This window comes from Artibeus jamaicensis, unplaced genomic scaffold, assembly GCF_021234435.1.
Source record: "Artibeus jamaicensis isolate MK-2021 breed Jamaican fruit bat unplaced genomic scaffold, CSHL_Jam_final contig_889, whole genome shotgun sequence".
Classification (NCBI taxonomy): domain Eukaryota; kingdom Metazoa; phylum Chordata; class Mammalia; order Chiroptera; family Phyllostomidae; genus Artibeus; species Artibeus jamaicensis.
Genome location: NW_026522005.1, coordinates 4935626 through 4963016, shown reverse-complemented (window position 1 = coordinate 4963016; position 27391 = coordinate 4935626). Strand labels below are relative to the sequence as shown.

The 27391-nt window shown below is 42.5% G+C and overlaps 1 protein-coding gene across 1 annotated transcript in view; it reads left to right on the top strand.

Annotated features, from left to right (window-relative positions):
- Positions 1-17288, top strand: part of KDR (kinase insert domain receptor) — a 43609-nt gene extending 26321 nt beyond the window's left edge. The window contains exons 20-30 of the mRNA XM_037139450.2: positions 411-499; positions 1034-1187; positions 3124-3221; positions 5451-5573; positions 5727-5838; positions 6102-6201; positions 6713-6818; positions 7934-8085; positions 13301-13400; positions 13882-13967; positions 15720-17288. Of these exons, the coding sequence (XP_036995345.2) occupies positions 411-499; positions 1034-1187; positions 3124-3221; positions 5451-5573; positions 5727-5838; positions 6102-6201; positions 6713-6818; positions 7934-8085; positions 13301-13400; positions 13882-13967; positions 15720-15942 (1343 nt within the window). The 3' untranslated portion in view covers positions 15943-17288. The remainder of the gene's footprint in view (positions 1-410; positions 500-1033; positions 1188-3123; positions 3222-5450; positions 5574-5726; positions 5839-6101; positions 6202-6712; positions 6819-7933; positions 8086-13300; positions 13401-13881; positions 13968-15719) is intronic.
- Positions 17289-27391: the final 10103 nt, after the last annotated feature.

Sequence of the window (27391 nt, the reverse complement as noted above, 5' to 3'; positions counted from 1 at the left end):
ATAAATTATTCTAGCTCTTCGTGTGAATAAAAAAAGGTCATAGCACTATGACATAGTCTGTTACTTGTGTAGCAGGTATTTAGATGAGAAAAGTAAACTTCCCCCAAAACTTGAAAACAAAAGACACCGACAGAAGGTCTCCCTAAAATGGACTCATCTTAGGTGATTCTGTTGAAAAGCAAGTGGGTGTGTTTTCTTTTAAAATTTTTGTCAGTCTTGTGGAATTGCCTTTTGGAAAAAGCCAGGCTACCTTATAAGTGGCTTATGACCAGCTGATTTCTATGATCCTGTCCCCAGTGAAAGGTTGTAGCTTTTTTATGATATTTTCTGGTTGAAAAATACATCAAACACTTAGGGAGAAACATCAGTGAAACATGTCCTCCTTTCCTCACATGCTGTGCTGTCTGCAGGCCCGCTCATGGTGATTGTGGAATTCTGCAAGTTTGGAAACCTGTCCACTTACTTAAGGGGCAAGAGAAATGAATTTGTCCCTTACAAGGTATGACATTCCCTACCTCAACTCTGTAAAATGGGGGAAAACTCAAAAAGGTACAGGTTAATTTTTTTGTTAAAATTCTGTGAAAAACTTGTGAGGGGTCTTCTCGAATTACCTTCTGGGTGGACATAGGCTTCTCGTGATTTATTTTTGCGGCTTCATCTATGGACCCATGATAGATGGTACCTGGAGAGAGGAGAAGGTGGGCGTGGTTAAGGAAAGGAAGGCCAGCTCGGGATATTCTCTGTCCCCTGGAGCGGAAATCTCTCTGTAGAGAGCACACGAATGTTGGAAGTGTGTCTGAATGAAACTTGAAACAAGGCATTTATCTCTGTGAGCTCAAGAAGGAACGAGGCTTTATGGAAGAAAATCTATTATATCTAAAATACTTGTCCACAATTTTAGCCTAGAGACTGCATAATCCTGACATTGATGTCCTTCTGGTCTGTTTCTAAGTAGTTACAACTGTTTTCAAAGTTTGCTATATTTTCGAGGTCCATTTGTAGTCAAGGAGTTTGTTCATGTGCTTTTTTATAGACCAAAGGGGCGCGATTCCGTCAAGGGAAAGAATATGTCGGGGAAATCAGCATGGACCCTAAACGCCGCTTGGACAGCATCACCAGCAGCCAGAGCTCAGCCAGCTCTGGATTTGTTGAGGAGAAGTCCCTCAGTGACGTGGAAGAGGAGGAAGGTACCTGCCATTGCTTTCTCATGCATGCTCTCGTAGGAACAGGCAAGGGGACAGGGTGCTATGGGAAATTCTGCTGTGGGAAAAGTCCGATACTACCTAATATTTGAAAGACACCCGAATTTCTAGACTGGCTACCTTTAGTCTCTCCAGAGGGGAAGTATGGAAGCTCTGCCTAACAGTGGGCGAGGCTGCAGGACAGAGCCTGGCTAGCCTGCGCCATCTCGAACCCCAGGAGAACTAAGTGGTTGGCAGCTATCAAGCCAATGCTGTTAAAATGTTGGTTTAGTGTTTATTAGCAAAAGAGGCTCAGTGCTATGTTCCAGAAGGGCAGAGAAGGCGCTCTGGGGGCTGCTTAGTCTCCTGGTTGCCCCAGGCAGTTCAGCCCCACATTGCTTACTTCACCAGCCCAACAGAAGTCCTCACTTCATCATACCCAACCTTCTCCAAGGCACTGTAAGGGCCATCTCTTACTTCTCCCCCACCCTAAATGGCTTATCAAGTCTTGCTTCCAACCATACTTCCTCAGAGGTGTCTTGGAAAATACACTTTTCTTTATCTGGTCATATTTCCGATGATATTTTAGGGTTCTTTCTGAGTGGTGCTACACTCCCAGCCTAACTTCCAGGACTTCCTCGAACTTCGAGATACACTATCTACCTGCTTCCCCCAGAAGGAGCAGAGAGCGCTCCATGGAGGCAGAGCTAGGGCTTCCTTACACCTGGCTCCTCGTGAGGCATGAGCTTAGAATAATCCGATCATGAAATAGTGGAAGAACTCTCTTCTCTTTCCCTGGATACGAGGCCATAGATAGTACTGGAATCTGACTTCGTGCTCTGAAAAGCCTAGTGGGCAGTGTGAGGCTGGAAGGTGGTCTGGAATAGTGTGAAGAGGTGGTCTAGACTTCACAGAACTGGACCCACTCTGAGTGGAGCCACCTTGGCCCTGTCCGTCTCTCTCCTAAAACGGTGGCTGGTGAGCTGCAAACCCAAGGGACTGGGCTCGCATGTCGGAGAAGATGGAGTGCTGGCCTCGAATTTTTCCTCCATTTCCTCATTTGGAAAATGAAGCACTCTCACAGGTTTTTCACCGAGAGCCCCACAGCCCTAAGCATAAAAAGTCATTGAGGAAATGGTTCGAAATGTTTCTAATACACACCAAGTTATTACAACTGAGTTTTCACTCATTGTACTTTGGTATTTGACTCCAGCAAATAAGCCATGTCTTATTCTATCTGACTAAAATGAAGAGATCATGTTGAAACACACATGAATGTCTTAGTGGTTATTTGTACCAGTTTCATGGAGGTACATACCACCAGTTTACGAAATTCACCATTTGTCTTCATGTTCCTGCATTCCCTCATTCACTTCTCGAAGGAGAAAAAGCAACCTCCTAGGCCAGATTTACTGCATTTGTAGCACTTTCTGATCTTGAAAGTGAGAGAAGTAAATCTGTTTCTGGTATTTTTAGTTATCCGTTGTAGATTATAATTTGACCTTTGTTGTTTGTCCTAGGACAAAGCCTGAAGAGAAAAGATTCAGTGACCCTGAATATTGTTGTTTTATTTTTAGAGTTCTTGATATGAAACTATTGTTTATCCCTCTGGGTACATGGAAAAAAAACAAGTTTAAAACAGTAAATTTGAACAACTTCTCTTTCACCCTGTTATCTCAGCCAATTTCACCTCTATTCTGTCTCCTGGATTCACTGGTTCAATCTGGCTGAAATGGAAGAACTAATATTTTTGCTAAGGAGTATGATGAAGGCTAATAATACTGTTTTTCAGCAAATTTACAGAACATAGAGGCATTTTCTTTCTGCTTGTATTTCCTGAATTTAACTCTCATGTTCTCAAATGAAGACTATTCAAAAAAACTTACAAATAAATCGTTTCTGTTGGAAATACTGATCTCTCTACTCCTGGATCTTCTTGCAGCTTCTGAAGACCTGTACAAAAACTTCCTGACCTTGGAGCACCTCATCTGTTACAGCTTCCAAGTGGCTAAGGGCATGGAGTTTTTGGCATCTCGGAAGGTAAGAGAGCTCAAGGGAAAACAAAGTCTCTTCGAGGTTCACAGATTTAGAAATAAGATCTCCGGTGCCAGGCGCTGGTGTTTGCTTGGCACTGTAATTCATTCACAAGTCTGGGGAATATTAAAAGAATTCTATAGGGAAGACCCCCGTTTCTGCTCCCTTAAGGTGGTATAAGGATTTCATGAAATTAATTTCTGTGATTCTTGAGCCTTTGATTATTGAGCGCCCATGAACTGGAAGCGGTCTTCTAAACACTAAGTGTGTGAATACTGCGTGAACAAACAGACAAAACTCTCCAGCTTCATGGAGTTTACATTCTGTGGGGAGGAGCAAACAGTAAATACCAGCAAGTAAAATACACAGTAGATTAGATGGGAGTAAGCACTGCGGGGAAAATGAAGCAAGAAAGGTAATGGAGTATACAGGAGTGGTGTGTTTGTGTGTGCATGCTCTTGTGTCTGTGTATGTCAGCTTTAAACAAAGTGGACATGGGAGACTTTATAAGATAATGTGACATTTGAGCAATGACCTAGAAGACGTGAGGGGTTGAGCCTTCTGGATATGTTGGTGTAAGTCTATTTTTAATTTACTTTTACATTCATCACCGTCCATCAAAAAACATGTGTTGGTAGTATAATTAGAAACCAGGAAGGACAGGCTTCAGATGAGAGAGACTAAAGAGCTAAAATTAGAAAAGTAGGCCAAACAAAGGCTGAGGTGGGGACGTGACAAGTTACAAATATTCGGAAGGTTGTAAACACCCCAGAGGGAGCACGGTTGATTCAAGCCACCGTTCTGGAAAAGGGGATAGTGGATGGTTTGACATTAAGCAAGAAAAATTCAAATTAAATTTCAAGAAAAATTGTAGTTTGACAAAACACACCTGTTGCAGCCTGCTGGGGGAAGAAAGACAAAGAGTTTTGGAGTTTATTATTTTTTGCTTCTTTGCTTCTAAATCAGAGCAACACCCCTAACCTGTTTATTTTCCTGAGGTTGCAAGCTCATCTTAGGTTTTGGAGCTTCAGAATCTGAGATATTCCTGCCAGGCGCTCTTGTCTTCTTTCTCCTACAGGGATGGGAGAGAGGTGGAGTCTCATAGGATTTTGTCGAAGAGAAAAATCTCTTTGCCCTTCTTGGAGATCCTAAGTTTTTTAAATCACTTTTTTTAAGGCCACAGCCTGCCATTTAGTCAGGGTTCTTTTCAGTGACTGGGGAAGAAAGCTAAAGATCCTTTAGCTCTCCCTGCTTAATTGAATACCACCTGGTTGTTGGGCTAATGACGGAAGCTCTTAGGTTGGTAAGAAAGTATGAAGGGTTGTCTCTTTTTGGGAACCTCCTGTCTTGCTCAGTCATGCTAGGCAACGTGTTTTTAAATGTGCCTCCTTCAGAGGAAAGCGCTTCCCAGATGTGAGGTGTGGGTGGTCAGGGATGCTCGGCTCAGGTGATCACCTCTACACTGACCTGAGAATTCTCGTCAAAGCCTTTCATTCATTCGAAATTGTCCCCCTTGACTTACTCTCTCACAATTCTATGAGGTGGAGCTAAAGCTGTGTAGCAGTAGGAAGTTAGATGATGTTGGGGGACCTAGAGAAGGGAGATAGGGGAGCAGAAAAGAAAAGAAAAGAAAAAAAAGCCAAGGAGAGTTGGTTCTCCTTTATATTGCACCAGGGAATCAGCCTGGCTAGTGAGAAGCTGCAATGGCTTTAATAGACCTTTATGATAATCCCCCACTTTGAAAACAGGATGAGCCCCACTGGGAACTGTTTATCAGAGCCAGTCCAGCTTCAGTTACATATGGAATGGGGAAACCAACAAACCAGTGGGAACCCTTGTTTCTGGTTTCCGTGCATTCATTCAAAATAAATCCCATTCTGGGGCGTCCCTTAGAATAACATGTTTCAACTGTATATGGAGCCAGGCAAAAGGGATGTGTGGATGTGACCAGAAACACATTCTTAATTGTGTCCAAGAGAAGTCTATTTACGACTCCCTCATCATACTATAACTTAATTATTTAACTCCAAAGACTGGGTCTGTTTATAGAATAAGCAGATGTGCATCTCAACAAAACTCAGACTTTTCCCCTGAAGTGTTGATAAAAGATATTAACCCAGTGCTTGTTAATCAGTTGGCTTTCTAATGTGGGTTTTTTTTAGAGCATGAGGTCATGACAGATGTAGAAAAGATCAGCTGTGCTGAGACCTAACACACACACGATTTTTTCTGCAGTGTATCCACAGAGACCTGGCGGCACGAAATATCCTCTTGTCGGAGAAGAACGTGGTTAAAATCTGTGACTTTGGCTTGGCCCGGGATATTTATAAAGACCCAGATTATGTCAGAAAAGGAGATGTAAGTTTCAAAGATGAACCCGGTGACCTCTTAAGTGGCAGAATTCAAACCCCTCTTAGCAAACATCAGAGCCTGCGTTCAGGAGTAAAGGAAGTGTTTTTCTTCAGAAATTTGCCAAGTTGGAAGCTGATTCCTTGTCTTCTACCCTCTTAGGCACGCCTCCCTTTGAAATGGATGGCCCCAGAAACGATTTTTGACAGAGTGTACACAATTCAGAGTGATGTGTGGTCTTTTGGTGTCTTGCTCTGGGAAATATTTTCCTTAGGTGAGTCATCTCTCTTGGTCCTTCCATCTAGACTCCACAGAGAATGGTAACAGCTAGTGACCCCCAATACTCCTTTCCCTGTCTTGTATTAAACCTTTATTGAGGGAAACTTGCAAGCTTTGTATTGTAAAACCTAAAAAAGAAAAGAAGGGGAGGAAGAAAAAAATGTATAGATGATCAATATGTTCAAGAATCAGATTCAGGGATTCCTATAAGAGCAAATCAAATCAAATAACAGACATCCCATTCCTGTTTTATTTTAGGTGCTTCTCCTTATCCTGGCGTAAAGATTGATGAGGAATTTTGTAGGCGATTGAAAGAAGGAACTAGGATGAGGGCCCCAGATTACACCACACCAGAAATGTGAGCCTTTAAAAGTATCATTTTATTCTCTTTCTTTGCTCCCTGCTGAAAAGACTTGTCATTGTAAACTCCTCCTTCATGGCTCAGTTTGTGCCCTACCTCTTTCTTGTAGTCCTTCCTTGATAATTTCAAGCCCTGAGCAATCTCTTCTTGAAATGACATTCAACATTTTATCTATACTGTCCAGTTAGTTTTTATGAAGTGTTGATCTGCAATTTTCCTCTCTGTACACACCTGAAGCTCCCAGTGCAGGGAAGCTGCAAATGTCCTATGATTCCCTGTTTAACATCTTGCCTCCTGATGGACTCTTTGCAAACATTTGCTTATTCAAGTGCGTACTTTCAGCCTTGGATCAGGAGGAAAGAGGCAGTTAATTAATGCCTCTAGGCATGATTTAATATTTAATGTTACATATTAAAATATGTATTAATATCAAATAACACTGTATTGTTTATTAAATATTAAATTATTTATTATTTACTATTAATCCATCAATATGGTGTTTCTCTAGGTACCAGACCATGCTGGACTGCTGGCACGGGGAGCCGAGTCAGAGACCCACGTTTTCAGAGCTGGTAGAACACTTGGGGAATCTGCTACAAGCGAATGCTCAGCAGGTTTGTGACCTCCATTCAAGAAGCTTCTTAAAAGACTACTCAGGTGTCAGGACTCCTCTGCTGACTACATCTTGTCACGGCCACCGTGCTGTTCTCTCAGCCACCGAATAAGAAGATATAGTTTTCCCGATCTGAGCAGGAGTGTTTTTTTCAAAGCTATACTTACCCTTTGAGACAGATGAGATTCTAATTCTAATAACCTGGGAGCAGACCACTCTTAGTCTTAATGATGTTTCTTTCTGTTAAGTCTTCAGATGCTCTTCTGAAGTTCAAATCAACACTGCCCAACTAGTTGATCCAAAGAATACCAATAATGGATGGAATTTCAGGGAACTTTTAATATATTCTGCAGGCAAAAACACATCTGAACCCTGCAAAATAGATGGCTTTATTTTTCCCCAATAAAATCCCAGGCCCCCATAACTTCCAGAGGAGGATTTTAGACTTGTAGCCTTCGCCACTAGAAAGTTATTTAATCTCCCGTCAACACCTCTTACTACAGTGAATGGAAGCCAATTTCCTCCCGCTTTTCTTTTGAACAGCTGGGGGACAGTGGGTCAAATCTGTTTTTATCGCGAACCTTCCAAACATTTAAAGGTATCATCTTGCCCTTCATTTCTTTCTTTTGATGAAATAATGTTAAGTCGTGCCGCCTTTTATTTTAGAAGACCCATTTTTCCTGCACGTTTATTGCTGTTCTCTAGACCATCATCAGCTTTTCCATTGCCTTGAAATCCACAGGCCAGCCCTGGTTGACACGTCCTTTGAAGGACCTGGCTCATGTGGATAGTTTCTCAGCTCTGCGGGGCTCCGTGCGCCCTGTCGCTGCGTCCGTGACCAAGCCTGCTTGGTCTTTGCTGTGGCCGCAGTGTTCTGTGTCCCCTCGCCCATCTCCCTATTCATGAACTCCTTTAATATACTTTCAGGCACACATCCCTTTCAAGTGCCCTTTTGTTTTTTGACAAGCCATTTTTAATGTTGTCTTAAAGTTTTACCTTTCAGATATGAAGGCAACACACCCCCTGACCAAGAAGGCCCCTTGCCCTTTGTTTCTCATGAAAAGGCCCTTGAAGCACTGAAGCCATAACAATAGCACTCTGTGTTTATTGTTTCAGGATGGCAAAGACTACATTGTTCTTCCCATATCAGAGACTTTGAGCATGGAAGAGGATTCTGGACTCTCTCTGCCCACCTCACCTGTTTCCTGTATGGAGGAAGAGGAAGTGTGTGACCCCAAATTCCATTATGACAACACAGCAGGAATCAGGTACTGTCTATGGCCAACATCCCCCCGGCGGTTGGGCCTCAAGGTCAGCTTGGGGAGCGGGGTGGGAGGAAGACGTTTTATAAAACTGCTGCATCCCCCTTGTACATAGCCACAGCCCTGAGACGAACATAAAGAGAAGCGCCCCTCGAAGAGGGCCGGGTAGGTGTGTTTCCTCCATCTGTGGCCCACATTGCTGCCATAGCGCTTCCTTTCAGAATTTTAAGCCCTGCAGCTGCAAATAGCTGGAATGCCATAGTTTGTTAATCTCCAGAAAAAGAGACCGATTTTACAAAGACATCTGTATTTAAATGATCCCCATGTACTCTTTTATTAATGTGAATTAAGTAGGTTGGAACGATTTGGGAAGGAAGAGTTCTAGGCATCTGTGAAAACAGACTTGTGCCTCTGGGGCGAGGAGACAGCGAGCCACGGGGATGTGCCCTGCATCAGACTGGACAGCACATCTTCAGAAGCCCCGCCCAAGTCTGATGTTCAGGGTTTTATTAATATAATGAGGCTTCTGGGCTTATTTAAAACATGTGCACTGCAGCCCTTCCCTGATTTCTAAAAGGGTTCTGAAGGCAGCTTCCTTTTTTCTCTCTCCCAGCACCTGTGCATAAGGAAAAAGTTGGTTTACTACATTATGATGTTAAAATTGCCTTTTTCTAAGCATGGAAGGATGGCGAAGACCACATTGTTCTACTTGGGACTACTTCCCTTGGCTTTGTTTCTTTTCACACCCCTTTGGGTGTTTTCCTTCTGTAACTGGACCCCCGGACGGCCATGGCCCAGGATGCCCTCTGGAGCATGCTGTGGCTGCAGGGAGGGGCAGGCCTTTGAGCACTTGGCCGGGTTGCCACGTAGCAGGTGAGGAGGCAGCCTGAGCAGTCGGTGTTGTGGCATCGACCACACAGGGCAGCAGGAACTCTGTTATGAGCCAGAAGAAAGCTCAGAGTGGCTGGAGGCAACATGTGAACCGCCTATTCCATTTTGTCAAGAACTCTGGGCATTTTTCAAAGAGCTTTTCCTTATATTATCAGATTTTGCCCACATGATAACTCTGTGTTAAGCAAGGTAGAAAGTGTGATCTTTTAGGACGTAGATGTTGAACATGAGGTTTGGAGTGATTACCTGGGGGAACACAGTATCCAGATTTTGAGTCATATAGAAGTGGCTCCCACTCCCGGGTAAGCTTTTCAGCAGCTGTGTGGCTTGGGGCAGGTCTTCACTGCAACCCAGGTGAGGTCACTGGTGTCATTCAGAGTAATTGTTGTGAGAATTACTGATATAATGAATTTCTAAGTGCCTGGCATTTAGGGAGCTCTCAATAGATGATAGCTCTTATGTGAGCTGCTTACATTTACATCCCCAGAATGATTTCATTTTCTCTGATATTGAACTCGATGCCATTTTCTTCCACACCAAAGAGGGCTTATCAGAGAGAAAGAGTCATGGAATGAAAGCCTACAGTTCCACTCCCGTGTTAAAAAATCTTAGTTCAAGTTCAGCTGGCCTTCTGGTGCAGTAATTATTCCCACAACACTATTGCCTCCTCCTTTATCAGAAAGCCATTTGATCATGAGCTCTGCTCCTTGGGTTTTCAGTGACCAGGTGGAATGAGGACCCAAGTCGGGAGTGTCTTGGCTCACTCGGGCACTTTGCACATGGTGCTGAGAGTCGATGAAGTCATGTTTGTGTAATGGAAGTGCCAAATTCGATGCTGGATCTGAGACAGGGCTGCTAACATTTATCCCCAGAAGCGTGGACAAATGTGACACCACACTCCGAACACAGGCCTGGCTTCTATTTTCTTCCTGTGATTTTTGAATTGGTCTTTCCAGTTCAGTTTCTCTTTTATCCAGCCACAATTTGAAAAATAAAATGGAAATTGGAATCTTTTGTCTGCACTCCTTCCCAACCACCTCCACCTTTTCTCCTCTTATAACAATAAGACTCCACAGTCACCTTTAAATCATCTGGGCTAAAGGAGAGGCATGATCCAGGCATCTGCATATGACATACTTCATTCTGATGCTCTCTGTGGGTCTGCTTCCCTGGGGAGACAGAGACGAGGCCGGGGTGTGCCAGGCAGACTTGTTTTCTCCTCTTCCGTGTTGCCAGTCAAGTAGAAAAGCCGAGAAGTTGTTCTCACTTGCTCCCTCCTTCTAATTTTCAATTCCATTGCTTTATAGAGCTGGACAGAGACATCACTGTGGGAGCCAACCTGATGATTTGTTGCCTGGTTAAAAAATATGTGTTCAGCATTTATTTAGAGAGGAGCTGAGAGGTGTGCAGGGGAAAGGTGGGGAGGAAGGACCACTGGTGTCTAGACTTAGCATTTTCTCTCATTTCCCTGAGGATCAGCTCTGGCCCCAAGTTTGCATGCTTCCTGCAAGAAAACACATATTAACTGCACTCATCTTTCTTCAAAGGCAGTTTGGGGACCATCTGCGGTCACTCCATCATTTTCCCTGGGAGTTTCATGTCTCACGCCAAGCAACTTATCAAAAATTTCTTTTCAATTCTCTCCCAGAAAAAGGTTTTGGCACAGAGCATTTTCTTCATTTTGGTTAATTGTTGGTAATGACTAAATGTTCCTTGTAGAGTGATGCTTTCGGCTAGAGGTCCCTGAATTTGGCTCTGATATTAGGCAGCTGGAAGCGAAACTGTCTTTTCTCCATCTTTTGCCTAACCTACACTCCACATATCCTCTTCTCCCCACCTCCTCTCATCACATAGTCAGGTCACATAGAGGAGAGAACAGTGCTGTGCACATACTAGGTGCTTAATGAAAACTTGAATAATCAACCCACTGCTTTCTTCTTTTTCCTTCCTGATACTTTTCTAAGCGAGTCAATATGGAGTAGGGTAAAAGAAAACAAGACAAAGCAAAACAAAAAACCCAACAACAACCAAATAATTATCTGCATGGGCTTTAGTGTCTAAGACCAAAGCTCAAGTCTCTGTTCTAGCTGTTTCCTCCCTAAAGCTTAGCTTCCTCATCTTCAAATGAGAAATAAAACACTGCCCTGGATGGTGTGGCTCAGTGAATTGGGGACGAGCTAACAAACCAAATGGTCACTGGTTTGGTTCCTAGCCAGGGCACATGCCTGGGTTGTGGGCCAGGTCCCCAGTGCAGGGTGTTTGAGAGGCAACTAATCTGATGTTTCTCTCCCTTTCTTTCTCTTTCCCTTCTCCTCTGGGAATAAATAAATAAAATCTTTAAAACACACACACACAAAATCTATTCTGTAGTTTTGGAAAGAGCATATAAAACATGAAAATACCTTTTTTAATTGTGAAGGGCCATGTAACTTTTGGAGTGATTGGGCTCAAAAGTCAAGCAGCTGGCCTTTCTAAGGTAGCTGAATCATTGCCCACGATAATCAACCTTAGTTGATTCTACATCCTGAATAGCTCTTGAATCTATCCACTTCTCCAAACCCTGTGAGCATCACCTTTCTTTAGTTAGGCTGCCCTTCTTTATCTCAGATAAGTGGGATTTACCCCTCTTTGGTCTCACTGGTGCTGATCTTACCCTTCTCAACCCGGAGTCATCTTTCAAAAGGATATATCTGAGCTGGTTAATCTTATGCTTAAAATTCTTCTGTGCTTGTTCATTATAGTCTAAAATTATAATCCACGTATTTCAGTTCCGTGATTGTTGGACAAGTTCATTAACCTCTCTGTGCCTCAATTTGTCATCTGAAGTTGGGATGATGATATCCTCCCCTAGAGAGGTACCATTTGTGAAGATGCCACAAAACAGTGGTTGAGGAGCATTGTGCCCAGTGCTTGGCCTAAGGAAGGGGTTGCTGAATGAGTGAGTGAATGAATGATCAACTACACTACCAGTAGGTTTTAGTAACTGCCACTTTTAGGGACTGAACTTAGGAGAAGAGGGCTTTTCCTCTCCCCTTGTGTATCTTGTCTTGTTTCTTGTGGAGTTTTCTGAGTGAGGATGTCACCGGTGAACTTCATTGGCTTTTCTCTGTGGGAAGAGGAACCCACTTCCTGGGGCAGGGGTGGGAGACACAGTTTCCATTCTCTACCTTCAGCCCAAGTGAGTCCTCACTCTAGTCATTCACGGAAAACACAAGGAAACACAAGTTAGCATGTCCAGAAGACTATGTGTGCTGAGAAGTACACTGGGAAGAGAGTGAAGAGTGAATTTTCTGTCTGTTCTTGTGAAAAGGACTTTCCTGCTCTCCACTTAGGCCATTAGTGATTTTAACCAAGTCACTCAGGCCCACCTAAAGTCACAGGAAAGGGAAGGAGCGCCCCCTGGACACAGGTGATATGTGGTCTGACAAGTCCTGTTTGGACTCCTGCAGGAAACTGGCACCCTTTGAATAGAAAGGAGGACAACAAGGTTTGGTTGATGGAACATCACTCTTTCTAAGAACACTTACCACCTGCCATTTATTTACCACTCTCATTGTCCTCATTCATCCTTCTGACTTAGGGAGGGAAAGTTATGGCCAATACATTTTAAAGATGAGGCAAAAGAGGCACAGGAATATTTATGAGTTTCCCAAGCTTGTGTAGACTCTGAAATTGACAGAATATCTCATGGCCCTTGGACCACTGCCCTTTCCTAAGACCAACAACTCTGTGGGCTGAAAATAGGGGATAGTGAGACTCAGCCCCTCCCCCGTCTACACACCAAGCCTTTATTACATGCAGATGGAGGGGATTGTCTTCAGATCCTGCTGACTTCAGCATTTTATAGTGAGAGTCAGTGAGATCTACAGGGGTGTCCTTCACCCATCTTCCATTGGATGTTTGCTTTGTGAACATTACTCAGAAAAACTCTCCTAGGAGACAGCTCGGCAGATGTGAAACACTGGGTAACATGTCGAGAACTCAGTGGAAGAGTCTCATGCAATCAGGAAAACAAGCAGAGGGCAGTTGATTACTTAGTTTGCTGTTGTTGTCTTTAGTCCAGCCCTGGACCTCAGAAGCACAACTCAAAAAAAAAGGGGCTCATCTAGGCTCCTCATTTATATTATACTTTTAAATGGACTTTCACAGGAAATTAAGCCTTCAGTGTGTGCTAGCAGAGAAAGACTTTTGTTTTGTTTTTCTTTTTCTAAAGGATGTTTTGAAGGTCACTATTAAACTTGTGGTTGAAAGATAATGAACTTAGGTATCACTTGTGGTATCTGCAGCCAAATATACCACCACTAAAATATAAATATTTTTCCTTTTGCAGTCAGTATCTGCAGAATAGTAAGCGAAAGAGCCGGCCTGTGAGTGTAAAAACATTTGAAGATATCCCACTGGAAGAACCAGAAGTAAAAGTAATCCCAGATGTAAGTACATCTTTTAAAAATAGTCTTAAAAATTATACAAAAGATGAAACACTAGCTAAATAAATATTAGCCTAAGCATTAGAGACTTGAGGCAAATTATAAGGCTTTCCTTGAGGGTCTGTGTCATGGGGTCGCTACTGAAATGAAACTTATTCTGTAAGGAAAGCCCCTGGTACAAATTCAAGGTACTCTACCCTCATGTCCAATTCCACTCAAGTGTAAATACTATCAAGGGAAAAGAAGGATGAAAATGGGTCCCTCAGCTTCTTCTTCCTAAATTCCTGTCTTCTTTCTGGCCTGGGTCTGCTTCTATGAACTTACTCTTACAGCTTGCACAGTTCCTGGTTCTAATCCCTTTACCTCCCTCTGCAGAACATTGGAATTGAGTTATCTGATAGGTGGGTTAAGAAGTCAGTTTAATTAAGTAATTGGTCCATGCACACACTCAATCACCTGTGCCATCTCATTATCTCTTAAAAAGGACAACCAGACGGACAGTGGTATGGTCCTTGCATCAGAGGAGCTGAAAACCTTGGAAGACAAAACCAAATTATCTCCATCTTTTAGGTAAGGCTCAGCCAAATGGAAAAGACTAATTTCAATGGGAATTTTTGGAAGGAATTTAGGATTTTTGGTGCAGGTGCAGAGCTTTTCTATTTTGTGTCATTAGCTGGGCAAATTTACATCAAACTAATAAAGAACTTAAACAATTAAGTGTAGGTCTAAAAATTTTTTTAACTGAATCAGAGGATTTTTACGAGATTTGTCTGGTACTGGTTAAATAACAAAGAGGTCATTGGATGTGATCCCTGAAGAATTTTCAAACCTGTGCATAAAAGATGTGTCTGTTCTTGAGAAGAAGTAAAATATATAAGCAAGCCAATAGCTACTTGTTTAGATTCTTAAATATTATTGGCTGAGCTCACCTTACTTAATTGTAGAAAAAATACTATGTTTCAAATATCATTTTCTCCATGAGGTTCAATAGGAATTTGTAGTTGCTTTGAATAGCTATACCTGCTATGACTTTACAAATAAATGAAAGTTTGAATTTATAAAAAAAATAGGATGCATGACTATAGAAGCTGGGAGTGGGCTGGATACAGGAGGGCCAAGGGGGGGAAGTTGGGACAACTGTAATAGAATAACCAAAATATTTAAAAATTAAAAAAATAGTAGGATGCAGAATAATTATTTATTTGCTAGTGGGTTCACTCTAGGTAAGAATAGAGAAGATTTTGATCTACTTATAGTCTAAGTCAATAACCCATGGGTTATTGATGTTCATGTTGAAAAAAACATTAAAATGCTCCATTATGCTATTTTGTTTGCCTTAAACCTAAGGTAAGACATTGTGAAAGCTAATCACGCTTTATTCACTGATTCAAAATATATCCATAGAGCAATGACTGTGTGGTAATTACCATGCCATTGCTTGAGACACTAAATTATTTTTATTGTGGTTGGATTGGAAGAAAAATTTCTAGTGATTTGAAATAACTTTTAAACCATATATGAGCACAGAGTTAATAAAATCCCTTTTGCAATTTTTAATATGAATAATTTAGTAAAGCACTTATTAAAGGGAAAAAACCCACATCTCAGAATGATTCAAGAAGTGCAAATCCTAAAGCTTTGGTTCAGCAGAGCCTGCACTTCTAAGCTTTGACACGATTACCGTCTGTCATGATGCCAACACCATTGAGAGCATTCTCTTCTTGCTGCCGAGTGATCCAAATCCTCAGTCTTTCCAAAGAACGTGATTCTGATCAGTGCAAAAGCAGTTTCTGAAATGTCTGGCTTGGTTGCACACACACACACACACACACACACAACTTATTAAAGTTTAACATTGCTTGAGAATTTTATTGATGCCATACACATGCCTTGCAATCCTCTAATTGACAGTTTGGGGAAGGCACAAGTGGACTTCAGAACATCCCAATTTTCTTTCATATCATGAAAGAGTCCCTTTGGCTCCTATCATTGTATACAAACTTGTCAATCTGTAAGGCCATAAAAATGTTCCATTGGTTGGAGCCTTTGCATAACTCAGGAGAGCTGCCTTTCATCTCATCTCAGGCTTGAAAGACTTGGACCTGAATAAGAGGACTTATCTGAAAGAACAAATTCATGCTAGTACCTGAAAATAGACATTGTCTGAGTAAACCTGATACGTTGATTAACGAGTGGGAGAGATAGGGGCTGGTGTCTCCAGGGAGATTACAGCCCACATGGGGTCGGGAAGGGGGTTAGGGTAAGAAGCACAAGAACTGCCTTCTCTCTGCCAACTCTTGTGGTTACATTTTTTCCCCACAGTGGACTGATGCCCAGCAAAAGCAAAGAGTCTGTGGCATCTGAAGGCTCCAACCAGACCAGTGGCTACCAGTCCGGGTATCACTCCGATGACGCGGACACCACCGTGTACTCCAGCGAGGAGGCAGAACTGTTGAAGCTGATGGAGCCTGTGCCGCAGGCTGGCAGCGCAGCTCAGATTCTCCAGCCTGACTCTGGGACTGCGTTGAGCTTCCCTCCTATTTAAAAGGAGGCACCCAAGTCCCTCACTTCTGGAAATCTCATGAGAGGTGCTGCTCAGATTTTCAAGTGTTGTTCTTTCCACCACCAGGAAGTAGCCACATTTGATTTTCATTAAAAAAAAATGGATCTCAGACTGCAGGGAGCCGGTCCCCTAGGCATTTCCTGACAAGATGCTTGTGACCCAGGAATGTGTTCGTGTCTTCTCCCGTTGTTGACCTTACTCTCTTTTTCATTTATTTGAAAAACATGTATGATACTCCCTATTGTGGGTCTCCCCACAGGTTATAACAGAAGAAGTTCAAGAAATGGCTTCATCTTCTAAGATGTAGCTATACCTGGGGAGTTGACACCTCTGTAAAACTAGGTAATCCAGGCAATGGAAGTGCTTTTGCTATTGAAGATGAGAAAGACCTTTAGGGCCGAGTCCATCTAAGAAGCTTTGTTTAGGATGTGGGCCCTGAGCCAAGTCTGACGTGTGAGGTTTGGACCGATGGAAAGGAAGATGCCGGCTTCCTTTGAGAGTGTACTGGAGCCTGCAAAGGCATTGTGTAGGCTCCAGTGGAGGTGGGCATGGGGGCCGTGAGGCAATGTAAAGGCTTCAGACGAGGTTACTGGTTTTAGAAGGTTGCGTGCTCTTCCCAGTTGGGCTAAATGAGAGTTCCTTGTGCTGTTTCCGACTCCTAATGAGAGTTCCTTCCGGACTCTTACGTGTCTCCTGGCCAAGCCCCAGGAAGGAAATGATGCAGCTCTGGCTCCCTGGCTCCCAGGCTGATCCTTTATTCAGACGCCACAAAGAAAGGACATTCAGACAGAGGCTCCCTGTCGTGTGGAAGAATTCTGACTGTACACACCAGCTTCTGGCTTCTTGGGGATGAATACTCACACATCTGTCCCTGTGGGATGTGTCAGCCTGAATGCAGCGGGTTCGGCGTCAAGCTGTGGTGTCGAGGCTCCGGGAAGGAGTCCCTCAGTGGTTCCTTCGCCCCGTGCCAGCCCCCGCCCTTGCCCCCACCTAGCCAGTATTTTAGTCATTTGGCCTCTGCACCCTAGTAAAAGCCGATTTGGTTTGTCCTCTCTCTGGATAATTTAGTCAGATTTCAAAATTATTTTATAGCCAAAGTTATAACAATATTATTGGATTGTGTAGACTTTTAACATGTAAAGCTATTTCTACTGATTTCTGCCTTTGTTCTTTTCCTTTAAACAAAACAAAACAAAATGTATTTTTCGTTTGGTACCATAGTGTGACATGCTGGGAACCATGACTATAAAACATGCTATGGCACATATATTTATAGTCTGTTTATGTAGAAACAAATGTAATATATTAAAACCTTGTATTATATATAATGAACTTTGTACTATTCACATTTTCTATCAGTACATGTAGCATAACAAAGGTCATAATGCTTTCAGTAACTGATGCCATTTTATTAAGAAAAACTGAAAAACTTGAAGGAATCCTTTTGCAAGTTATCATGACTGTAGCTATCATTTCTCTCACTTCTAAAATGAAGGAGGGGAATCAGACATAATTTCCATGTGGTAGTTTTTTATTTTTACTTGTTCTCCTATTTTTCTTATAAAGGATATTTTCATAAAATGTTTATATACTTTATAAACCAATAAAAGTATTCTTAGTAAAAAAAACAATGGTATAATATTATCCTAACTATTTTGAAGGTACATACTTCTGGCTTGAGGTAGAGTTCCTTCTCTCCCTCCCCTTCCTCAGGACACAAATAATTTATGCACACGTGCATTCTCATTACAGTCCAAGCAGTTTGGGGAGTCTTGAAACATGGACTGATGGAGAGATACATGATCAGCTCCCTAAAGTATCTGTGGCCTCCAGTAACCCCCATGCCTGTTAGAATAGCCAGCCATGAAATCGGAGGGTGGGAGGTCCAGAGATAGGCGGCCGGACCCAGGCAGTGCAGGGACGCGGGGGCATATTAATAGTTTTCATGGTATGTTACTCTGTACTTACAGTGTCAGGATATCTGTTCCAATGATGCCATTTTTAATGATTACGTTTGCCTGAATTCAGTGAGTAGAATTATCTAACAAATCATCTGTACCAATGAGTAGCCCTATTCTTTGCGATATTTTATACAAGATTTTGAAATGTTTATGTAGTCAAATATGCCTATCATTTTAAAAAAATAGCTTCTAGGCTTTTGAATCGTATTGAGGAAGGTCTTCCCAATTTTAAAATAACCCCAAATTCTCATTTTCCTTCTTTTTTCTGTACATTCAGATCCACTTAGGATTTATTTTTCTACGTGGAGTGAGGCAGCTGCAGGTGTCAATCATGGGAGCACCATTTATTCGGTATACCTCTCACCCCCTCCCTCCTCTGTGATTGGGGAAATATACACTGTATCGTTTTTTCAAACGCTGTCACCTTCCTGAGACATTCTGCATGAGCTTACGGTGAGGAGTGTGGCTGTGGGTGTGTGTGGTTTCTGGGGACGACACTGACAGATGGGGCCATCGTCTGGGATTAGTGCATTGAGGTTTCCTGACAGATGTCAAACTTTTCCAGCCAGGTCAGGCCTGGCTTTGCCTTGCCCATTAATTACAGTGTTATCCAGTAAGTGAATAGGAGGAGAGTGTAGATTATTCAAGATAGAAAAGACCTCACAGACAAACAGAATTTTCTTCATTTTAGGAAAAAAAGAGATTTTGTTTCTCGTGAGCAGCCCCTGGTACCATTTCCAATGCCAGGAATTTGGATTCAGTTGCAAGGTCACACTGTGAAGAAATGCTTTCAGCACCTCAGGCAGACTGATTAGGAGGTGAGGTTTGGCCCTCTCTTTCCTCTGTCATCCATGCCCCTTGTTCTTGGCTGCTTTTCTCTCCTCATTTGCCCCTGTTTATAAGAGTACTCTGTGGCTTTTTGAAGTGTTTCTTGCATGGCCTTATTTTCAAAGCTTTAATTGGAGGCATTTGTTGTGTTTTGGATGAGGCCATGCTGCCTCCCCTTGGCTCTTGCCCTCCCTCCCCTCACCCTTTACTGGCTTTGCTCCTTTGCCTTCTCCCAAACTCCTGTCACCTTCCCCTTCTGTTTCTGTCTTTGCCACCGCCGCCCCCAGCAGCCCTTCTCCTCAACTACATCAACAGGGAGGATGAGAGTTGTGGGAGGGTCAAGTTTATTACCTGTGGACTAGGGTTCCCTATTAATTAATGCACATTTCTTTGTCCTCTTCGATGCAAGAAAGAAGAAAAATAAAAATCTCATACCCATACTTTATAGTTAATGAAACCCATTTTTTCTGTCTCTCTTAGCACGTTTTTCTTTCTGCCTCTTACCCAGGTGTGTTTCACCAAGAAGATAAAATGTAGGCGAACCCAGAAAGCTAAAGCCTTTGAATGAGTCACTTTCCATGCACATCTTTCCGCACTGCGTGCCCTTTCCCCTTAGCTGCAGTAGTGCCACACTCATGCCCTCCTGGGTGGGTAGTGAGTGCCCCAAAAGGGGTTCTAATCTGTTCCTGTAAAATTGCATTCACTTCATGAATATCTCCATGTCAGGCCTTAGATGTAAGTGGAAAATCTAGGCAGTCTTTGTATAAGCAATTCTAAGTCCATTTGGTGGGGGGGCAGTTACAGAATGATCTTAGGTGATAAAGAGATTTAAAAGGTAAAAATAATTTACTCTGTTTTAAATGCAGACAAGTCTGGAAGGAGCAACTCAGAGAGAAATTTAACAACCAAATTGGCCTGACATTCTGGACTGAAAATCTTACAACAGACCAGTCCCTATGCAGGTCTGACTCAGAGATAAGGACCCTGAGTCAGGGAAAAAGTTTCCTAAAAAAAAAGGGAGACTACTGATAAGACAAGGGTTACAGTAAACTGTGATCAGTATCGAGTGAATGCTAGTGAGAGGACCTGTCTTTTACCTTTCTTGACAACACAATATATGACCTTTTAATATAACTCATAGGCACCTCTGAAATAACATTAAATTCAGTAGCCTCACTCATTTTTTGTTTAAAAATGAGAGAGTGGAAACATATGGCTTAGTTGTATATTCCAGGTCCTTTAGAACCTCTGCTCAGTGTACTTACCAATAACTGGTGATAGTGGACCCTCACACCTTAATCATTTGATGCTCTCCACTTTTAGATGCATTGGCAGGGAATAAGAAAACTGGACTCTTCTCTGGTTTTGATCTAGTCTGTGCTCTGCTTGTGCCTCCCCTCTTTGTCAGGAAGTGACATTTAGGGGAAATAAATTCAGGAAAGTGGGCTGAGTTCTTCAGTGTCCAGTGAACCCTCATCCCCTGACCCTCAGTCCCTGTGCAGCTCACCAGCTACGGGACGTGCAGTGGTTCCTCAGGGACCCTCTGAACTACTCTAGCCAGGGGAGGTTTAATGGGTGCTATGCTGTGTGGGTGATCTCTTTAAGCTGCAACAATATCCTGACAAAGGGGATTGAAAACATTCCATTCATTGCCACAGAAAAAAGCATACATGGAAATGAAAAGCCAGATGTGAAGCAGAGGATTCAATCTGATAGACAGTGACCAAACACATCCCACATTCACTCCCCAGGTTAAAGAGAAAGTTAGCAGACGGAGTCCTGTAGCACACATTGCGGGGAAGCTCGGCCTCCCATAGAGTCAAGTACCAAAGATTCAGCCCTTGATAGTAAACTTTAAATGAGCAATTCTTCATGTATGTGTTTGTTATTTGCTTATATTTAACTGTACTTATAAAATGCTTACAATGTGCCAGATACTCCTTTAAAAAGTTTATTAATATTAACTCAGTTAATTAGTAGGGACCCTAAAGCAAGATGTAGGCAGCATGGTGTAGACCAGGTAGCAAGCCAGAGTAGGATACATAAAAGGATCTTCTCTGATGGTTTTCACAAGCATCTGTTAGGCATTTACTATATGCCAGGCACCTCGGGAGGCAGTGGTCAAAACTATGAGTATTTCCTTAGCTGCATGGGTTAAGGGTTAGCAAAGAACCATAGAGAGGAGCAACTTAATCTTATTTCAGGACCATGTATTATTATGGCCTCACCTTAATGAACTGAGTACAGTTCTCATTATTGACTCTATCCAGTAATTCTTGAATAAAGATCTGATTTCAAGAGCCCTTGTATGTATTGTATAATACATAGATTCCACCATGGGGGTACTTAACCTACTTTAGAGTTGGAATGTGCATGGGAACAACCAAGTAAGAAGTCACCTTACTGTGAAAGGTTGAGAAAATTAGGCTTATTTTTGTCTGGCTTACCTCATGTGGCACAATTTGCCTTTCACCTGTTAAGCAAGATGGGGTTCTGATAGTGCTCTAAAAGAGCATGTTGGCAGACATCATATAGAAAAACAGAAGCAATCTTTGGTTTTATCATAAATAACACTGTGATGTCCTTATATTACTATTCAACATTTTAAATGTTTCTAGTGGCTGCAAATCCAAAACACAGAAAGAGTAAATTCCAACATCGTCCTTAGTTTTGCTAGGAATTCTTCAGCAATGAGGGTTGGTTTATACAATGACTTCTCCATGGTCACTGTGAGGTATTACATTATCATGTGCCTGCAACATTTCTTCCATACACCAGTCTCACAAATCAAAGTGTGTAAACCACCTTGAGAATCTTTCAAGCAGCCTGTACTTCAAATCAATGGAAATGAATTTTCTTTTAGTTCAATCATTGTGAATAAATCATGACTTATTGCTGTGCCCCTTTCTCCCCTCCCCTGTCCAATATGGTTGGCAAATCTCCTTGAGGACCTGTCATGAAGAAAGAAAAAGATCCTCATTCTTCCCGTATCACCTTCCCCATCAGTGAATTTCAGCGTCTGCCCTGCTTTCATGCTTGTGATCCTTTGTGCTGGAGGACAGCTTGTTGCTTCTTTACCTGAGGAGCGAGACAAGAGGATGTCATGCCAGAAAACTTCCCTGAGTCAGATCTTGCAGAATTAGTTAAAAATTTCACTTAAAAAAGTACCGATGAGTATTAATTTTGGATGACATATTTTAGAGCAAGCTTAATCACAACATGATAGAATTTTTAGATAAATACACATTACGAACTTAACTTTTATTATGTTTCTGTGTTTCATAACAACAGATACTGCAAGTACCTCTGTAATCACTGAGACCAGAGCAGCTTGAAGGGCGGAGAACTAATGAGCATCCACCATATGCCAGGCGTTGAGCTATCATGCCTCACATATTACCTCCTTAAATTGGAGACAATATTTGAGGACTGTATTTTTCATTCCTAAACTTCTCCATTAAAGACTACTCCATTAAAGACTTGCATAAGGATTATCTTAGCATGGTGAACAAAGGGCTGGATGGCATGTGCCTGGGAAGACTGCAGTGCGAGAGAGTCAGGATTCAGAAAGAGCTCAGTTGTGCCTTGCTGGTGGGACTGCAAATTGGTGCAGCCACGATGGAAAACAATATGGAGTTTCCCCAAGAAACTAAAAATAGAACTACCATTTGGCACAGCAATCCAACTTCTGGGTATCTGTTCGGAGAAAATGAAACACGAATTTGAGAAGATATATGCACCCCAGATTCACTGCAGCATGTTCACAATAGCCAAGCAACCCGTGTCCAGTGGTAGACGACTGGAGGAAGAATGTGCGGGACACACACAGATGGTGGAATGTTACTCAGCCATGAAAAAGAATGAAATCTTTGCACTTTTAACAGTATAGATGGGCCTAGAGGGTATTAGGCTAAGTGAAATAAGTCAGACAGAGAAGGATAAATACTGTATTCTTTCACTTATATGTGAAATCTAAGAGCCAAAATAACCAGAGAAAAACAGAAACAGACTCATAGATACAGAGAATGCACTGATGGTTGCCAGAGAGAAGGGGGGAAGGGGGTGAAAAGGTGAAGGGGAATAAGAAGCACAAACCCCCAGTTATAAAATAACTGTGTCACAGGGATGGAATGCACAGCACAGGGAACATAGTCAATGGTACTGTAATAACTTTGTTCAGTGACGGATGGCTATTAGATTTATTATGGTGATTACTTTGCAAGGTACATACATGTTGAATAACTGTGTTGTACACCTGAAACTCATAACATTGTGAGTCAATTATACTCTAGTGAAAAAAAAAAAAAACGGGCTCACTGGTCAGGATTCAAAGGCTGACTCAAATCAATTTGATTTCTGTGCACAAGTTTTGGGATGGGGCACCATGGCTTTGTCCATGGCTTGAAACAAATAAGTATCAGTTGGCCAAAATCAATTAGACAATGACTAATTTGCTAAAAATCAGTTTTGTTAAATGAACACATAGATTCCACCATCAGCGCAGTCTCTGTATCTATGAGTCTGTTTCTGTTTTGCTTTGGTTGGATGTTTGTTTTGGCTTTTAGAAGGTCACATATAAGTCAGTGATTAACAATGATTAACTCATCAAATTTAAATCATCAATATCCAAACCTTTAAGAATTATTTACAAAGTTTACAACAATTGATAAAGTTTTCTGTGAAATTGTGACAAATGTTTTTTCATGTCTTTCAAGCAGAATTTTATGGAATTTTCTCACCAAAGATTTTTTCATTGCTTTTGGAGATAGAGGGAGGGAGAGAAGAAGAGAGAGAGAAACATGATGTGAGAGAGAAGAATCAATTCGTTGCCTCTTGTATGTGCCTGGATGGGGCATTGTACATGCCAAGAATGGGGACCAACTTGCAGCCTAGGTGTGTGCCCTGTCTGGGAGTTGAACCTGCAACCTTTTGGTTACAGGACAATGCTCCAATCAAGTGAGCCACACTGGCCAAGGCTGGAATGTTCAATTTTTCAAAAGGCTTAAATTTCCTCATGAAAATATTTAATCACTTCCAATGATTTATTCAAAGTCATCAAATTCAGCATAATATAACATTATTTTATATATTTGCCATTAATTTTGAAATTCTACAAAGGGATCCAAACTAATCACATCAGTATGAAAGGTTGAAATTTTCTTACCAATAGCTAGAAATGTAAAATTAAAACTTATATGACATTTGAGGCATGTTGAAATGACAAAGGAATCAGAACTCAAAAGTGTCAGGAGCAATTCCACTATTACCGAGAATGCTAGTTCCAGCCAGACAGGAATTTCTGCCTCGTTCCCCTTTGTCTCCAGTGCCTAGAACAGGGCCTGACATATATGGTAGGCATTCAGTATCTGCAGAATGCAACAATAAAATCAGTCACTTGGCAAATAGAATTTCAGTCAATTGGCTCTCAGCGAATTGATTTTTGGCATTTTAGCCTGCTCTCCTAGTCACCAGGAGGAGCAAAAAAAAAAAAATTCAAGGGCTTCTGTTGATTGTACTTCAGGGCGTATTGGTGTTTCCAAAGAGGTGAGGGACATTTTAAGCTGAGTAACTAGACAAACATGTGAAGATCAAGGGAGGGAGATGTCCCACTGTCTCCAAGCTGATCAGACCCACTTGAATTCTGTCACTTCATTTTGTAACCACATTTAAGAGATAACTTGAGCCCTGGCTGGTATAGCTCAGTGGATTGAGCACAGGCCTGCGAACCAGACAATCGTGGTTCCATTCCCAGTCAGGGCACATATCGGGGTTGCAGGCCGGTTCCCTGCAGGCCAGTTCCCAGCAGGGGATGCATGAAGGCAACCATACATTGATATTTCTCTCCCTCTCTCCTTCCCTTCCCCTGTAAAGATAAACAAATAAAATCTTTAAAAAAAAGAGAGAGATAACTTGACAAACGAGGGTGACCAGATGGTCTTACATAAGGCGTGGTTGGGAAACTAGAAATAGGCATATACAAGGGCTCTCTTTTAATAAATGAAGAGGCTTCCATGGAAAGTACTCTGATTCTCTTTTGTCTTCCCAAAGGGTAAATTTTGTCCATGGTCAAAGGATAGAGACCACGAGAATGTCAGACCTTGGATCATCTGATTTCTAATCACATGCCCTTGTCTTTGTGACTTGTGGGTTCCCCCCTTCCGTAGAGTAAGTAGAGATGGTCCTGTGAGGTCGTTGGAGAAAAGCTAAGGAGATGTGAAGAGTTGAGGGATCAGAGTACCAGTTGGACCAGGCGGTCTCCAAGTTCCTTTCAGCCCAACATATTAGAGATCAAGTAAGACATGCCCATGCCTGGATCCATGTTTGGAGCTGAGTGATCATGTGCAAGTTACCTGACCTCTCTGAGCCTCAGTTTTTTTCATTCATAAAATGGAGATAACAATACATACCCTATGAGGTCATTGTGAGGATTAAATAAAGTAATGGATGTAAATTGCCTAGTATAGTGCCTGGGATGGTGCACACAACACTTGCCTTACCTGTTACTATTATGAAATCAGTGAAAAGAAATGTACTATGTCTACTTTTCTTTTTCCAAGAACTGATAACCAAGGTTTCAGTCTGAAATGGTTAAAGTAGACTCTTCCAGGAGTTTTCCAAGTTCTTCTGAGGGCACGGAAGTTGTTTTTTTGTTTTCCAAATAGCTGCTCCCACAGATGACACCCAAATGTACACACAGCACTTCAGCCTTTGCAGAGCACTCCAGACTTCTGCTTTGTTCAGGGGTCTGGGCAGACTGGAGACAGGAAGAGGCGCTGAGACACAGTGGCCCAGGAGCTGGAGTCCAGGCTGGGTTAAGCAGAAAAGTGGCTTCGTGAGTCAGAGGCTGGGAAGCTCCTGCAGGGCTCCTCTGGCTCTTGGGCTCCTCCCACTGGGGGACATTTCCTGCTTTTCCCAATCCTCGGCCCTCTCCTTCCACCCCCAGGAGTTCCTTAAGACAAGGTCTTTCACTGAATTGTTATAACCCAAGGGAAGGAGTTGTTTTTAGTGTCTGCCAAAGCTGGGAATCTCCTAAGCCTTGAGAAAGCTGTGTGTGTGGCAAGTGGTTCTCCTGCTGGGGTGTACTTTCCCGTCTCAGCAAAAGGAAGCCAGTAGTGTTGACTTGTTTCCTCAGGGGGCAGAGGGTGTAGTCAGCTTGTGAGTTAAAAAGCCCAGTGTGACTACCAATACAGTCCTCAGCACCCCTGGAAAGGGCAAAGACTTCACTTTGACTTTGGATGAAGAGCCCCAAAATCCCCCGGGATTTGCACACTCAAGCTCCACATTGGAAGGAGGTCAACATAGGAAGCCCTGGTCTCCTGGGAAGAGGAGATGACGTTGGTCGTTGCTGTCCAGACTCAGCCTTTGACAGGTTTATGGAGGATGGAAGGCAGGGAGAAACCTCCCTTGGCTTTGGCCTCTTAGCGGGATCAGGTTGGAGCTCCGTCAGGCCCCTCCTTGAGCCTGCAGAGTGATTAGGCCCCAGACTTTCCTGGGGTCGTTTGGAAACTGCACAGGCCATCTAACACATGGCCCTGATAAGGATCTCCCTCCCAGAGATAAGGAGCAGTTTAAGGGAATCTGAGGAAGCCCGGATTTTGTTTGCATAAAGCTGGACAATGTAAAGTATAATCCCTACACAGATGCAATTAGCTGTTAAACGTATTAAGTCATGAGGAAGGGGTGCTCTGCCAGTTCATAAATTACTGTGAATTTGCCCCGCAGGAACCGAGGGCAGGTATCTTTTCCTGCCAGATCATTAGAATGGCCACTGATGATGGATCATGAGGCTGAGCTTACGGTAGTTTCAGCAGGCCCTCGGCTCCAAAGGAAGAGGGACCTATAGGGGAGCCCAGCCATAAATGACCAAAGGCCCTTGGCCTTTTGTTTCCCTAATATAAGGGAAAGGGCGAGAGAGTTGCCTCTGAGAAAGGCCTTGAAGAAGTCACACCAAGGCCCGATAGAGCAGCCAGCTTGCTTAGTGTTCTCTGCTAACACAGGGCTTGATGCTGTGGTAAGTTGCCAGGTGACCTTGGTGATGGCTGAGTGCCCCCCTCAAAACTGCCAGGTGGATGCCCGGCAGGGCCATTAAGCTGCAGTCTGTCAGAAGGAAGGGGACTCTAAATCTCACTTCTGGCGAAATAACTGCTAAATGGCCCTCACGTTATGTGCCAGTTATGGGCAGGTAATGGGCACCTCCAAATTCCTTTCATTGATTTCCTATAAATAATAATAACAACGACAATAGTCAATAATTATTTAGAGCTTACTCTGTGCTAAGCACAGTACTACAGTTATATATCTGTTACCTAATGTATATCTCATAATGTATGTCTATGAACTAGGTACTAATATTTTCACTGATTTAAAAATAAGAAAATGAAAGTACAGGCAGTTTAATTTTATACAAAATTATACAGTTAATAAGAAGTAGATGCAGATTTTAATCCCAGCAGCTGATTCAAGAGCTTAAACTCACAGCAGGTATTTTAGGGCTCATCAGAAACATCTCTCCATAGTCATATAGAGAAATCTGCCATTCCTGACTCCAGCTGGGGTCAAGATCAACCGAAAGTAAAATGTGTTAGATGAAGATGCTGTTAGAGCCCATCACACTGAGCTCGTTCATGTCCTCTCATTGTCTG